General features: G+C 34.6%; 3 protein-coding genes and 1 non-coding gene across 8 annotated transcripts in view; 2 read left to right on the top strand and 2 right to left on the bottom strand.

Moving 5' to 3' along the window:
• Nucleotides 1–327: 327 nt before the first annotated feature.
• On the bottom strand, nt 328–400 carry Trnak-cuu (transfer RNA lysine (anticodon CUU)). The gene has a single exon. It is a non-coding gene; the product is annotated as a tRNA-Lys (tRNA).
• A 3,783-nt stretch (nt 401–4,183) lies between these two features.
• Nucleotides 4,184–10,588, top strand: LOC117682947 (GTPase IMAP family member 4). 4 transcript variants are annotated; one of them, XM_034451604.2, is made up of 5 exons: nt 4,184–4,339; nt 4,733–4,840; nt 5,600–5,677; nt 7,610–8,805; nt 9,391–10,588. In XM_034451604.2, the coding sequence occupies exons 1-5, from the start codon at nt 4,336–4,338 to the stop codon at nt 9,481–9,483; spliced, it is 1,479 nt and encodes a 492-aa protein (XP_034307495.2). In that variant the 5' UTR covers nt 4,184–4,335; the 3' UTR covers nt 9,484–10,588. The 4 variants fall into 4 exon arrangements, with proteins under 4 accessions (XP_034307495.2, XP_065938416.1, XP_034307494.2 ...); XM_066082344.1 differs by having other exon boundaries at nt 7,610–8,916; XM_034451603.2 differs by having other exon boundaries at nt 4,733–4,834; nt 7,610–10,588.
• On the bottom strand, nt 10,180–15,707 carry LOC105347604 (uncharacterized). Its single transcript, XM_034451598.2, has 7 exons — nt 15,425–15,707; nt 14,670–14,923; nt 14,420–14,566; nt 13,900–14,120; nt 12,996–13,301; nt 12,171–12,497; nt 10,180–11,909 (listed from the first exon to the last, which is right to left on the bottom strand). The coding sequence occupies exons 1-7, from the start codon at nt 15,705–15,707 to the stop codon at nt 11,621–11,623; spliced, it is 1,827 nt and encodes a 608-aa protein (XP_034307489.2). The 3' UTR covers nt 10,180–11,620.
• LOC117683048 (battenin) overlaps nt 15,667–16,423 on the top strand; it is a 108,401-nt gene continuing 107,644 nt past the window's right edge. For both annotated transcript variants that reach the window (XM_066082347.1, XM_066082346.1), the window contains exon 1: nt 15,667–15,800. In XM_066082347.1, the coding sequence (XP_065938419.1) occupies nt 15,770–15,800 (31 nt within the window). In that variant the 5' untranslated portion in view covers nt 15,667–15,769. The remainder of the gene's footprint in view (nt 15,801–16,423) is intronic.

The raw sequence follows: 16,423 nt of genomic DNA, 5'->3' as shown, positions 1-16,423 counted from the left end.
ACTAGGACCTATATGACAATATATATATTTTAAAAGCAGTTGGTATTGTGGATTTTATTAACTTTTGTCTCGTCTTAAAACATATTTAGTACTGTAAATATATATCCAGAATACAACTTTACAGATTATCATTTATGCCTAAAAAGAATAGAAAAAGTATCATTTTTTATAAGTTATTAGTATAAAGTATTTATCAACAGAAAAAAAGAAAGTTAAAACGGCACCTAATATGCAACAAAAACTATTTTTTGATTTTATTATAAACAATATAAAGGATTTAGTGTATCATTTCATAGAATAGTATATGAATTTAAAAAAATATATTTACGCCCAACGTGGGGCTCGAACCCACGACCCCGAGATTAAGAGTCTCGTGCTCTACCGACTGAGCTAGCCGGGCTTATGATATACTATAAATGGCATTGGCAGGTTCGGCTCACCCGTACCTTTGGCTTAATTAAAGAAGGGTAATGTGTGCAGATAAATCATACCTTGAACGGCCGTAACATCGATAACATTTGTTTATTCAGAAAATGATTAATTCTATCCAATTGAATTTGTTTCCGATATCAAAATGAAAATAAGATTTACTCTGCTTAAAAAGGTCAAACGTATTTTCCCCACCGGGATATTTCAAATTATTGAATCATATCCCATAAAAATTATTTTTTAAAATTCTAAATGAATATTTTTGGAATATACGGTATTACTCGTAGTAATATGATTTTAATTACATCAAGAATTCGAAAAAAAATCCTTTTATGAATATTAAAATCCTTTTATAGCATAAGATACCCACTAACCGCTTTCATATGAGGACTATAACCCTTAGAAATATGTTATGGAGACTCATGTTGGCATTTAAAGTTTAATCTTTAGGTTTGTTATACTTTCATGTTAAATACTGAAATCTGATTGGTTAAGACGCAGTTAATAATATTTACTATTACCCTCAGCGTTAGCAACGCACTTGGCAACGGGTAATATTAAAAAATGTTACATGCGCGAAAATTATGCGCGTACGGTTAGCTGTAGAATTCACGTTATTCCTATATAAAAGCAGTAAAATTTTCTTAAAAATTTTAAAAAAGACATTCAGTATAACAAAATAAATAGTGCCTGTTTGGGAGGATAACAGTTGAAATTGACACCCCTCGAAAACCATTGTCAACCTCCGCTTCGCGTCGGTTGACAATGGTTTTCTCGGGGTGTCAATTTCAACTGTTACCCTCCCAAACAGGCACTATTTATATAATATACCCTAATCTGAGATTGTTCTGACTGTTACCTCTCTCTTTTAATAACTTTTGCAAACGTCATAAATGGGCGGGGGTGTGGGGCGAGAGTAAAAAATATCAGATCATTTATAAAGAAGTTTAAACCTAAGTACTTGTCCTTCTAAAGAATATCTTTCCACACAACAACAAATGTTGTGAATTTTCTAAGATTCCACATGAACACATTATATTTTATCGACGAAGATCAGAATTAAGAATGCAATTGACTGTGCCTTAGTTTTTTACGAATATGTTAAAATATCTTCTACAGAAGGAAAACTATTTTGGAGGTAATTTGGAGGCTATATTGTAATGTAGTTTTTTTAAAAACAACTTTTTGAGGTAGATTTCTTCATCTGAAACATGGTGATAACGAACAAAATTCAAAATTATAAGTCCAAAGGTAAATACAACACAGGAGCAGAGCAAATACGGGCCTCTACAAAAATTAGAGGTAGGATAAGGTGCTATTAAGGAGTGAGCATCCTCTGCTGTCCAGTCACAACCGCCATGTGCTTTTTGTCGTAATCGGAAAAAAAGGGAAGATCCGTAGACAATTCAGTGATTAATAATGGCCAAAAAATAAGTATGAAAAAAGTCAGCATTCGACCTAGCGGAAGATTGTACTTGCTGACAAGGTCGTAGTATCGATCATAGAACTTACAAAATGATGACTTCAATCTAGACTGTTGATAAATAAATCCTGTTTTATCAACTTGTTTGTCAAGACATCTAGCTTGCCTCGTTTTAGAAACTGTTCATACGTGGAGTATGCCCTTGCGTATCGAATCAACTTAGGAACAAAAATTCCATAGACAGGTGATGAAGGTATATCGCTAACCAAGGAAAGTTAACGATAGAAAAAATGAAGTCATCACGTTTATCATAAAGTTGTGTTGTTAGGTTACCATTAGTGTCTTTTTCTAGTAAAATATATAGATATGAAATATATGACTCAGACTCAGTGGTGTCTTTTTTTCAAGTTCAATGGGATATTTCGAGTCGACGTATTAATGGAAATAACAATTGTTAACTAATAGTACGTCACTGACATACCTAAATGTCGAGTTGAAGGCCTCAGCGAGGGATTTCTTTTGTTCATGTATAAATATTTGAATAATTTCTGCTATATATATGTACTTAGATCATACCACTTACGATAAATATCAGGAAAAACTTGTTAAAACTTTTAATCTGCATCTGGGCAAAGAATAGTTTGAGGAATTTCTAGTGTTTAAAACTTTCAACACAACAAAATACAGTTTAACCCGTAATGTCTTAGTCCCAAAATAATAGAGCATGAAATGGCAATTCCGGTTTTAATGTCATAATGAGCAGCACTACATATTGTACTCGACGAGAAAGTTCAGAGCTAGCTTGATAAATTCGTTGATTTTAACAAAAATGCAGCTCTTCGTTACTATACATGTAGTTAAGAAACGTAATTTCAGTAAGACTGTAAATGAATAGAATGATTCAGAAGACTGTATTGTTGTGGCTTTTTTATTGTCCTGATCTCTTTCAGAATATAGCAAAATGAGCTTTTGTTATACATGTACATGTAGAAGTTGGTGTGAATTGGATCAATATTGATACGTAAATTTATTAAAAGAATGACAAAATCAGTTACACTGAATTGAATCATTATCAAATAAGTTTGCTGTATCATTTAAAACGATAAGTAAACAATCTTAATGATGTTGATAATAGTGGTTTAATTTAAGAATGGGTGATCAAGGCATGAAAACTAGCTTTTCTCCCCATAAAATCAGAGTTGAGCAACTTAGGAAAGCAACAGTTTTATGTCATGTTTAAGTACAGGACTCTGGAACTGAAGAAGCGTAATATTGAATTTTTTTTCTGTCTTAGTCTTGTGCCAATCAACTCGACTCTTTTCCTTTTCCAGAAATCAAAGAGGTGTATCAAAATTGCGAAACAAACGTTTTATCTATCAGCATTAGAAAGCGTTTGACTATCAAAAGATGGAAAATCCCTGAAAATTAGAATATACGGATAAACCTCAGTGACTATATTTTTTTTTATAAAAATCTTCATTAAGCATTATGAATATGTGATAAAGCGAATTTGTAATAGTGTGACAGTAAAATCTGGTTAAAAAGCCTTTGAATGCCTATGTCTAATTGCAATTGTTAAATAAATGTACATGTAGGTTCTCGAAATAGACGAATCTCAAGCACATACTTTTTTGACAATGACAGCTTGTATTATTTAATTCCTATTTCGGAATTTCTATTAATAACTTCAATTGGTTGTCGCCCTTCCTGCTTTGCTCGTAATATACTGGGCATACCTTCAAAATTCGCTTCCTTCTATTGTCAGTGCTTTTTGATACTGTTTTATTTCCCTCTAGTAATATTTACTGTTTGTAATGATTTCAATGAGTCCACTCTCTTTCTATCACATCATTTTCTATAGCCGCTGACAAAAGTATGCAGTGCTATCTTCACATCCAATTTCGGTGGCTACATTATAATGAGAATTCCAGTGGGTTTGAGGCGTCATACCAAATTTGAATTTCTTCTCATTCAATCGTGGTCAGGTACATGTAATTTAAAAATACACTTACTGTTAGATAATTCTTACACATAATTATAATTATATCTCTATTCCTTTACTTGCAAAACAAAATCATATCGATGTCAAAGGACATGCTTGTTAGAAAAAAATATGTGGTTTTTTGGGGTTTTATTACAATGAGATACTTAGCTTTGTAGAGCCCCTTTTCAATTGTGTGTTACTAATGGTAATCTGTTTTATCGTGTAATAAAAACAAATGGTATGTATCAAAAAACTTGTCTCTTCTGCCTTATAGGTTAACCTTATAAGGTTACTCTCATTTATAAATGGTTTGGAACAGTTGATGAACATATTTATAAATTTTTATTAAAAATATAAATCAGGATATCACGAGTTTGTCCATTGAAGCAAGGAAGGAAACGAAGAACTTCGATGGATAATAATGCAGGAAAATTGTGTAAATGTCATAGAAAATTACTAGCAATCACTGGGTGAACATTGCATACAGAACAACACAAAAATGGGTAAGTGTTTATTTTTGTCTTTTTTACTCTTTCTCTTTTTTTTTTTCTTTTCCTGTCTTATAAAACACTTTTTCTGCGATAAAATTGTATCCGCAAGAGTTTTGAATAAGGTTGACTCTAGTGCCAGTTTTTTGTTTGTTTGTTTTTTTTTCTTATTTTGTGTTTTGTTTTGCTTTTTTGGGTTTTTTTTGTGTTTTTTTTTTGTTTTTGTTTTGTTTTTGATTGTTTTTTTTTGTTTTTTTTTGTTTTTTTTTTGTTTTGTTTTTATTTATATTGTTTTGAATCTAGTCAGGTAAAGACAAAAGACAATTAAATTTATCTAAATTTTATATCAAGAAATGAACAAAATACACAAGTATTTGACTTGAAGACGTTTATGTCTTGTTTTACAAGCTTCTAACTACTGGTGTTGTAACGGCTGCACTCACTCAAACGAACACGGTAGGAGGAAATGTGTCCAATGTGGAACGACAAAGAACGGCTACAGCGGAGGAGGTGGGGGTTAGTTTCCAATCATTCAAATGTTAAAATGTTTAAGTCATTTATATTAGCGAAGAGCTTATTTTCGTGGATTGTAAATCTATCAGACTCGGTGTTATAAGTTCTATCTATGGTTAATACAGATTGTTTCAACATTCGCTGGAAATGTTAATTCACCTGACTACTTTGTATCGATACACGTATGTTTCAAGAATAACCGGAATGTTTAATTAACATATGAGAAGCAAATTTTTGACTTTGTCATTATTTTCATTTTTTCATTTGTTCTTATGTATGTATTTTACCCGCAAAAATTGTCCCATTTTAATCATCTATAAACATGCATATGGTTATGTACTGGTCTATGTTTTGATTGAAGCAATATGAGCTGCAATTTTCATGATGAAATTTTTTTAAAGAAAATGTCATTTTTTACTAAAATGACAAAAATATCATGGTTTTTAAATTTCTTTTCGCCAAATTTTTGTGAAAAGGCCGTTAAGGGGCCTTAATTGGAGCAAAATTGAATTATTGTCATCCTGTACAAAAATTGATTTGCTACATGTTCCTTAGAAGAGATATCTTTCCTCTGAAAAAAATTAATGATTTTTTTCAAACCTTATTTATAATAAAATTTTACGTTATATGCAGACTTATCATACTATAGCAGCATTTACAGCAAAATAAAAATCTAAAAAAAAAAATAGAGCTCATATTGCTTTAACGTATTTGTAATTTAGAAATGCTTTACTGTTCTTGTTGTTGTTGTTTTGGTTATAGACACATGGCGATGCTCTCAATGTACGTTTATCAACGAGGGGCAAAGATCCAAATGTAGTGCCTGCGGGGCATACAATGGTATGTACTTCTATAAAACTATTCTCCTTGAATTTGCTTACATAATATGCTTTTAGGTAATCACTGACGTTAATTTTACAGACAACATTTAAATTTAAGGTTCCTTTACGAATAAACCGGATTGGACCGTAAAGATTGTTTCGTTATTGTGTTAATTTGTTGTTAAGTTCAAGACTCAGACTTCTCGAAGCATAGGTAGACATTGAATTATAATTTAGCGATCGTTTTGCTTGAAATTAAATAAAACTTGGTACAGTCAGGTTCTTTTAGAATGACAATGCCGCCTACAGATATCATTATCATTGGGTCTTGTATTAAGGTTAAACAGGTTTGGACAAACGAACGCACTGCATCGTTTTAAGTGCATTTCATAATATTTTGTTGTTAAGTAATTCGTTATACTGTGGAATCATTTTTGTTCTTGGGGGACCAATGTTCGTAGCTTTTGTGAGTAACCCCTTCACACAAATTTACATCCCTACGAACTATATTTTAGTATATATTTACAAAAATAGAGTTTGCCACCGACGAAATTACGTCCCTACGAACCAGTAAAATTTTCGCTACGCACTAAAATTGACCCCCACGAATAATCAAAGTACCAAAGTAATGAAAGCCGGACTCTTTTGGTGTTTACGCATATTGTGTAGTAAAGACTGAAAATATCTCTCTCTCTCTCTCTCTCTCTCTCTCTCTCTCTCTCTCTCTCTCATGCTTTTAATGTCGGCAAAACGTCAAAGAGCGACCAAATTTTGTAAGCGGCTATAAACAAAAATATGTCTGTCTAGTAGGAAAAATTCAAAACAGTTGCTGCCTTGAATTTTGCAACAGGCGTTATATATTCAATCCCCGTTTTTTCAACGCGCATCAAGTAATTCAAGAAAATTCATGCGCATTTTATTTGTGCAAAATGCATAGTCTTGTTTTTGATAAGAAAACTAAAATTAAAGATAGACAATTCTCTCGAAATTAAAAAAAAAGAAACAAAATGCCAACACTTTTGACAAAACGTGGCTCTTTCTGTAATACTATTTGGTATAGCAGAATCTTTTACTTTGAACACTGCGCCGGATAATTATGCCAGTGCCAAGGTGGCATTTTTGCACCCGCTTAAGCTGCATATATCGAAAAATTCAAATATGCCATGTGATAGACCATTGCTTAAAGAGTTAACAACCACCTTTGTTATCAGTGTATCTCACCTGTCAGGTGAGGTATTTACCTTTCAAAATTAAATTCCTATAGGAAAATAATTTTTCCCATAGGAAAATCAATATTCCTATAGGTAATTTGAAATTTCCTATCGGAAAACAAGAACTTCCTATATGAATTTCAATTCCGATAGGATTTGATTAAATCCGATAGGTAAACTTAATATCCTATAGGAAAACTACATGTTTGAATCAAATTCCTACAGGAATTACCATTCTCCTATAGGAAATATAATTCCTAGAGGAATTTTTAAAAATCCTATAGGATTGTCAATATTTCCTGTGGGAATTATCATTTTCCGACGGGATATTATTGTTTAAAGGCAAATATCTCACCTGTCAAGTGAAACACACTAAAAACAAAAGTGGTTATATACTCTCTAGACAATGGTCTATCATTTGGTATACATGGATTTTTCCGAAACTGCACCTTAAGCGGGTGCAAAAATACCACCTTGGCACTGGCATAATTATCCGGCACAGTGTTTTTGACGCTGTTTGGTTTTTTGTTTACTGTTGAAGTTGTGCTATTTATAGTAACATTGCCGATTTGCCTGCCTACAGCCAGGACTCTGCTTTTAGCAGTGCCCGGCTAAAATGACTCCACAATAAGTAGTATTGTGCGCAGCATGTGTATATGAGATTGCTGTGTTTGGTTTTTTTTTCTGAATTACAAAAATCAAATAAAAGGATAACTTATGTGTTCGGTGGTGTTTTTAAGGAGGTCATGGCCATGGGCAGGATGATGGTCATTCACCGCGTGGAGGGCGAGGAGGGCGAGGAGGGCGAGGAAGATACGGACGAGAAATTGACAATGAAGTACGCATTGTACTTCTTGGAAAAACTGGAAGTGGGAAAAGTGCAACAGGTAATACCATACTAAACGGTGAATTGTTCGCATCCACAACATCCGGTTCATCCATTACGTCACGCTGTACCAGCAGGCAAGCTCAGAGATTCGGAAAGGAAATCCAAGTAGTTGATACGCCAGGAATATTTGATACCAACTTACCTAATGATGTTGTGCAGAAAGAAATTGTCAAATGTATCGGAATGACCTCCCCTGGTCCCCATTGCTTCTTATTAGTACTTGGACTCACTCGATTTACACAAGAGGAGGAAGAAAGCATCGACCACTTTGTCAACTATTTTGGAAGACGCGTGTTTAGTTATTTTATCGTTCTCTTCACACGAAAAGATGATCTTGATCACCATGGAAAAACGCTGGACGATCACCTACGGACTGTTCCGACCAGTCTAAAGAAAATCCTTGGCCAATGCGATCATCGCTGCATTGCGTTTAACAATCGGGCTCCAAGTCCTGCTCGGCACGATCAAGTTGAAGATCTTCTTGAGATGATTGACGAAATTTTACGTCAAAATCACGGAGAATGTTACACTAATGACATGTACTCGGAAGCTGAGAATGTGATGAAACAAAGGCAATATCAAATTGAGAAGAAAAGGGAACGGGAACGGGAACGAGAAAGAAAGGAAATCGAACGCGAGGTTGAACAAAAGTACAGAGGCCAATATGGTTCCCACTATAAAAGCCAAAGTGCCTTAGAACAAAGAGTAGCGGAGTTAGAATCAATGCGAGATCACTACGCGCACCGATCGACTGCTCTTGAAAGAGAAGTCAGGGAGCTTGAAGACGAAATAGACTACGAAAAAAGAAAATACGGATCCCCCAGTTCAAAACTCGTGGCAAAACTTAGGAATCTAGAAGACGAGCGTACACAGCTTAGTTCTGGAAGAGGAGCAGCTTCGGAAAGAGAGATCGAGGACCTAAGACACGAACTGAAGCGCATGCAAAAACAAACCAAGAAAATGAACAAGGAGAAAGACAGAATATACCAGGAGAGACTCGAGCAGCTGGACCATAAGTACAACCAGCTCCAGAATGCCCGCACAGAGGTAAGAACGGAAGTGGAGTCCGGAAGTGGGAATGTGGGTGAAGCCTTGCTTGGTGGTATTATGAGCATAGGGAAGCTTATCTGGAAAGGAATACAAATGTTATTCTAACTGGTATGCTTCACTTGTGTTTTTTATGGAGTTCAACGTACTTTATTCAATCTAGAGTGTCACAGTCATGTTGTTTTAAGTATTCATTTGTTCGTAGGGACAGGTCACAGAAAACAGGGTTTCTTTAACGGTCAATGATTTACATAAACAAAATGAAAATATGTACTGGTAACGTAAATGTATATGACATGTATATATACAAGTTATTAGATTGATACTCTCGGTACTGTTTTAAATTAACTATACTTTAAGCTTAATTGCTGAAAAACCAAACTCGGTCATTGCTCGTAAACATTTTATCCATGTATATATAAAACTTTAACGTTACAGTGAAATTCAATTTAAAAACTCATTGTCGAGTATTTTCATTCTGGTTGTATTAAAACAAACTAAATATTACATGTTGTTGTAATAAACATGTACATGCTATAAAACAAAAAAATAGTTAATGTCAGTGATTTCCTGGTCATCCTTTAGTCACCTCGGGGACGGGGAAGGCGAGGACGAGGGCGAAGACGAGGTCAAGGTCAAGGTCAAGACCCGTGCTACTTAGTCTACCCTGAACACTAAACGTACACTGTATATAAATTGAGTTTTTTAAACTGTAAAGAGGAAATAGCGCTAGCTTTATAACGCTTATTATATGAAATGATTCTTTTTTCATGACATGTATTTTTAGCAAGCTCCCTGCTATGTTGGAAAACTTAGTTTATAACTGAGAAATAAGCTATATATAGGGTATAACATGATGTAATATGTGTTTGACGATTGTCTGTGATCTATTTTATTTTACTTTTTATGTGTTATGTCATATTTGTTCTTAGAATAATTTAAGCAAATAAAACACGAGCCATTGTTAAGACTGCCTAGTACGATACATAACATTATAAATACACAACAATTCTAGTTAAGGTTCGATTATGTATGATATCCATTATATTATTATCAAGAATATCCATGAACAGGGAAGAACATTTTACATTTGAAGTACTTTGCTGTATGGTTTTCTATAAATATAGATGTTTATTTCTGAACGAAAAGGAAATATTTCAATGCAAAAATTCTCCGAAGAGGAAGTAATTCTTGATTGTATCATGCATACGTATGTTACATGCACTTGGTTTTCAAGAATAATTTCTGAATAAAAATGTTTATATTAAAAAATTGAAAATAACTTTAAAAGTATACTTGATAAGCAAAACGTGTTAGTAAAAGTAACCTGGGTCTCAAACTCGAGTTATACTTTTTTTTCGCCCTACGGTGATCATTCTTTCTAAATTAAAAGCAAAACTATATATGATGCAGGATTTTGTTTATACTTGATAGTGAGAAACACTATAAAATTGCGTTTCTTAGAAGATTAATATCAGACTACAAATAAAAAACAGTATTTGATTTCTTTCCTATTAAAAAAAAATAGTACTCGATCTAATTGTTTTACTATATACATGTACATAACTGTGAAACTGTTTTCTTTCGTTTCGGTAATTAAAGTCTTTGTGGTTTCTTGTTTTTGTTTGATTTATTTGGTTTGTCTTCTGCATCGTATATATAGTATCTGTATGTAGGGACTTCTAAGGATCTTGCACATACTATGTCATGTTGGATTACTTAATCAATACCCGATAAGAAGATTGTTACAAATAAGTTTGTTGGAATAAACTTTAAAATATTATTTCTATATGTTCTTTTTAATAATCTATGAACAATGCCTAGGTTATGCTATATCATAATAATATGCAAATAATACTGAGTAATATATTATTTGAAAAGAAGTTAAAGATCTACTATTCATTTATTTCAGAGATTTACGAGTAAGTTCTCATAACAAACTTCTGGGTTTTATTTGATTTTTATTTTGCACCATAGGGAATTAAAACCCTCATTTGTACCTGTGCAAGATATATCTGTACGTACTACGACATCTAAAATAATACAAAGTTTGAGCAAATATAACAAACGATAAACAAGTATGGGCATTTGATATGATAAAATCTTAATTCTAAAAACATAACAGCTTTAACAAAAATCAAACTGTCTCAAAAGTAACAAGTAGAGAGGAAAGGGTCATCTCACAATTCAGAGTCTAACTTTGCAAGACGGATTCAATAATTGAAAAACTCGGGGATCCAACATCTTATGGTACATGTAATTTGAACTTGACCCATGCTGGAAGTCTAGACGTATAATAAAAAGATGTACTGTATCTCAAAGATTGTGCACGATTGGGCGGGGCCTGACTCCAGCTATAGCTCTTGCATCAAGCCATGCCTGTATTTCTCATAAAGTAGTAATCGGATTACCTCGCCCTTTTCCGACGCACACTACTTTGGGCGAGTTGATCCGATGGATAAAGTAGGAAAATTCAGTCTTATTCCCTAAAAATAATGTAATGGCAAAATATAACCATGCCTGATAAACTTCCTCATTCTTTCACGAATCCCATAAATAAAAAATAAATAATTGGCTGTTTTAGGCAATGGCGATTACTTTTGTCATTTAACATTGTAATTCCCACAGTTCCATGTATAGAAATTATGCACCATGGTATCAATTAAGGTTACTTCAGACTTTAAACTGAATCTCTGAGCCTTCTAAAAATATACGATCTATTAACTAGACAATATTTTTAGCCTATACACATGTACATTCAATGATTCGCGGATTAATTCATATGGATAACTGATCATAATCAGTAATCTCTGCATCATTCTATATCCTGATAAACTGCAGCAATTCCTTCGACTGTCATCCGTTTCTCCAACTTTTCCACATCGTCTTGAAAAATCGTTGTCTCGGTGGACTGGAGCGCAAACAGGTTGTCTAGTTTGGATAAATCTGGTCTCGTACCGTCAAATTTGAATTGCAAAGGACAGAACCCTAAGGTACGGAGGGATTTAACCATCTCGCCTTGTTTGTTCTGTGGCAGGAAAGAGACGAAAATGAGTTTAGCTGGATACACTTCATCGTGGTACTGTTTGTATAGCTCAGCAAATCTAAAAATATAAAATTAGATAATTTTCACACTTTCTATACACAGTTCATGTAAGAGAAAAACGTTAAGATCAAGTGCTTGAAAAGGGTTAAGCGTGAGGGGTGTTTTTTTGTATTATGTAATTTTTCCATACAAAGTTTATAAATGGCACTTTTATTTATTAAAAAAATATATTTAGGCACGCATTATGTTTATTTGAAAACCCAAAATTTTGAAAATAAGCTTCCTCAATTCATTAAATAATATTCTATAAAGGACTTACTTAAGATTAGTCGAACTTTCACTTTCCGCTTCCTCTTCGTCTGTAACAATCACGAACGTCTTAACCACTTCCTTCCGGTCGTAAAACGGAAGCAGCGCAGCAGCCGGACATGTCCCTCCTCCTGCTTTTACTTCCATGGCGAGGTTAATCACTTCCTGTACCGAAATTGGAACGTAGGGGGCGTCCATGCACTTGTCGTCGAAAAAGATGAGTTTAGCGGAAGTGACGACAGCCAGAATACCAGCAATGATGGAGCTGGTTCGAATCGCAATGTCCATAGATCCCGACTTGTCTCCTAGAATTACTACCGGAGACTCCACAGAAAATCTGTGTGAAAGAATTCAAGATAAAAAAAAAATAGGGATGTAGTAATAATAAAAGATAGTATTACTTGAAAATTTGAACTGAAATTGTTGACGATGTATCGAACTCTTTGGATTTGAAATTCGTGTTTTGGAGGTTGTAATGTACTTGCATTTGCTTTCTACAATACCTTCTTAAAGCAAATTCATGATAAAAAAAAAACACCCCAAAAAATAAACAAATACAATGTACAGTCATGCGTTTTCAATAATTTAAAAGGAAATTCATGATAAAAACAAGCGCGAATCCATATTTTTCTAGGGAGTGTCTGAAGTGGGATTTTGTTTGCAGGGGTGGAAGTCTAAAGTCTCGCTGGTCACTTTATAAAGTGGATTGAATAAGTTTCAATTTAACGATGTAGGGGGTTTCCGAACTCACCTGACGTACATACATGTACCTGCCCAAATGTTCACATCAACTCACAGATACAAAACGTTAGCAGAAAAAGGAACCGATAATTACCTAATTTTCTCTATCTGTTTTTGTGCAATGTTCTCAAGTCTTGCTGAAAACGATGCGACATCTGGGTCTGGAACACATTCCCACTCGCCCGGGCCCTCTGGTTTTGCGTCCCAATCCCATGTATTGTAAACCTCGCAGATCTCTTTCTCCCGGTCCGCGATGTTTGTGGAGTGACCCGCCTGTAGGAGGTGGAAGAGGAGAACACGGTCCAGTAGTTTGCCGGTGGCCAGTGTGACCGGGTCCCCTCTCTCCAGACGGGTCTCAATTTCTCGATCTACTTCTGGGCACTTCAAATCCTCGTAATACCTTCATGGTAACACAAAAAATAAAAATAAACAAATCTTACATAAAAATTTACTTCTCAATGTAAATGTTATACTGTATACAGGAAAACATTTATTTGGTCCCTGTTTAATTTTCGCACTTTTCGCCATCATTTTCGCCGGGCGAATTTAAGACTGGGTTAATTTTACCGTCTGAAATACTAGTAGTCTTTCGTAATTAAAACAAAATTATGTTTGGGAGAATTTAAGACGGGGCAAAACCGATAGCAAGTAAAGAAGGGTGAAAATTACACGGGGCGAAAGAAAACCCCTGTAAACAGTTATAATATACAGAGCATATTGATAATTGTAGAAGTTTCTATCCAATAGCGAAAGAAAAACCCAATAATTTCATGAGCGAAAACTTTATTCTTGCAAATATATATTAGTTACTTAAAAATTAAAAAAACCCAACAAATCACCAGATTAGTAGGTATTAAGTAACATCAAAAAATTTACTCATGATTTATTCTTCTATTAAGAAGTCAGTTGCTAGATAACATCAATTAGACAGGGTATCCTTCAAGACAGTGCAATAATTACAATATAGCATATGCATTTATGAATAAATAAATTCTCACCACAAAATAGTATCCAGTTGTCCTTCCCTTTGCGCAATTTTTCCTTTTATTTCATCGGTGATGTGACCAATCAATGGCTTTACTTTAGTGTAGGGAACATCGTGGTCCCGGAGAAGTTCGTTTACGTTGCTTTCGGTGATGCTCCGGAACTTGTGTACCAGACTGTCTTCCGGTGGAGATTCACCGAAGCAGAAGGGCAGAAACCAAGGAACGGAAAAATCCTGCAATAGATTTCTTTAGAGTTAAGTTTAGGCAACTATGTAATTATTTAGTCAAGGTTCTATATATACTTCTTATATTCTTATATACTGCGATAAATATCACCAAAATTCGCAAGCAATATACATTTAGCAGATACAAAGCACACCTGCAAATAACTGAATATACCGCTTTCAGCATAAAAATGACGCTTAGAATATATAGTGAAATCGGGTTACAACATATTATTATTTTAACACCAACATTTTCAACTATCTACATAGAACGATTTACAAAATTTTAATATGGTTTCTTCTCTTACCTTGACTGGATGAAAATGACAGACATCAGCTAATTTCTTCCATAAATCCACAGGAAAGAACAGCGCAAAAAATTCTAACTCCTGTTTAGTTAAGGTGCGAGTCCAGCGCTTGACATGCTTACATACCGCTCCACTGGAGGATCCAATCTGTAAGAGGTTTTTTTTTTTTATTAATTTTAAATGGTCATTAAAACTAAAAATTTCAGAGAGAGAGAGAGAGAGAGAGAGAGAGAGAGAATGAATGCATTACCGTGGGTTTTATTGTCATTAAGTTGTCGATGTTTGATTTCAGTTTCCCCATCGTGTCAGCTTTGACCTTGTTCTTCTGAATCTGGAGTCTCTTGAGTTTCTTTTCGAACGCCCTCGCCGTCCTTCCGGAGTCCAGTAAGGTCACGGCCTTGTACACCTCCACCACCCCAAACAACCTCTTCCTCTGGAGAAGCAGGTCTGCTAACTCATGGTCACCCCGAGCCCACGCGGCCGCTAATGTCTTCACCTTTGTATCTTTAATTATAGAGTATATCCTTTAGTTTCATAAAGTACTTTAAACGCTATAGAAATAAATTATGCGTATGTGAAGTCACGCCACAGTTTTGTTAATATTTATTTTTGGAGGGAGAGGGTGAATTTCTTCGAGTAAATATAATTATATATAGTTTGATCTTCTGTTGACAGTAAAAACACAAAACAAGACAATGATATATAAGAATTGTCTTCCTCGATCTTATGTCACAACACAATGGACGTGAAATTGTTTCCAAATAAGTCATTTTATTTAGTGGAATTTAAAAAAAAAATTATTTATTTATTTGTTTATTCATTCATTCATTTATTTATTATCAAATAGGAGATTTACATGTATTTATCTATACCTATTCATTTTGATGTTTATTTATTTAAATGACGGTTGTACTAAACAGTTTTAATTTTCTTTTTTACAATGCATTAATCATTGACGTTGAATATCATATAATTTTTAAAGCAAGTTAACATAAGTTCACTTACGCTGTGGAATGTCGACTTGCCATTCCTCCAGGGCGCGGATCGTGGCACAGTAACACAGTCGATCGTCAGTCTGTGCCTTCACGTGAGAATCAAAAGAAATGTTTTTGGTAAAGAACCCGCTTGTATCTTCCCTGAAATTCGCTGGTGTGCTCTCTGCAAGCTCTGTTTTCTTGTCGTCCGCCGATGGACCCTGATCACCGCCACGAACGAATCTCCTAGATCCACCCCCTCTCCCACGCGACCCCCTCCCCCCTCTTCCTCGTCTCCAGTTTCGCCCTGGCATTGTTTTTGTTTTTCTTCTCTCTTTTCTGTTCTCTTCTTTTCTGCTTACTTTTTGTGGTACCAATGTCGCATTCTGAATTGTTACAGGTAGCTGGTAAGTTATATACAGTGTACTACGGACTTTATTTCGATCGGTTGCGCAATACTTAGAAATGCAATATTTTCTTGACTGACATGATGAAACACGTTGAAACAATATATTATTGCATTTCTAAATTTATATAGCAGATTATTCACACAATTTTTTGTAAAAATATTCTTTATTCTCTTTGGTAACGATAGAAAATAAGAGTTATTTGATGTTCAATGTATCTATGTAGCATGATGTAGCTAGTAATGGTCATAGACTGGCAATGCCTGTCTGATATTACTAGACTGGTCCTCTGTTTCTGTCGTACGAAAGAGACAGAGGACCAGTCTAGTAATGGGGTAGACGGACATCTCGGCCCAACGACACCTCGGCCAAAGGCGTTTGACACCTCGGCCCAGACGGGTCGGCCCAAATTTATTGACACGTCGGCCCATGTAAAAGACACCTCGGCCCAATGAAACTTTCAGTTCTACTAAACATAAATAAACAGCCAATTGAAATTTGATGACTTTAAGGTTGTCGAAATCTTATTACTTAACTTTTTTTACTACAATAATAATAGAATATGTGAATTTTGTAGATCGGAAATTTCAGGAATTGATGACACACTTGAAATATGTATCAGT

Source organism: Magallana gigas, chromosome 4 (genome assembly GCF_963853765.1).
Source record: "Magallana gigas chromosome 4, xbMagGiga1.1, whole genome shotgun sequence".
Taxonomy (NCBI): domain Eukaryota; kingdom Metazoa; phylum Mollusca; class Bivalvia; order Ostreida; family Ostreidae; genus Magallana; species Magallana gigas.
The sequence above is the reverse complement of the archived record's forward strand: the minus strand, read 5'-3'. Positions and strand labels throughout refer to the sequence as shown.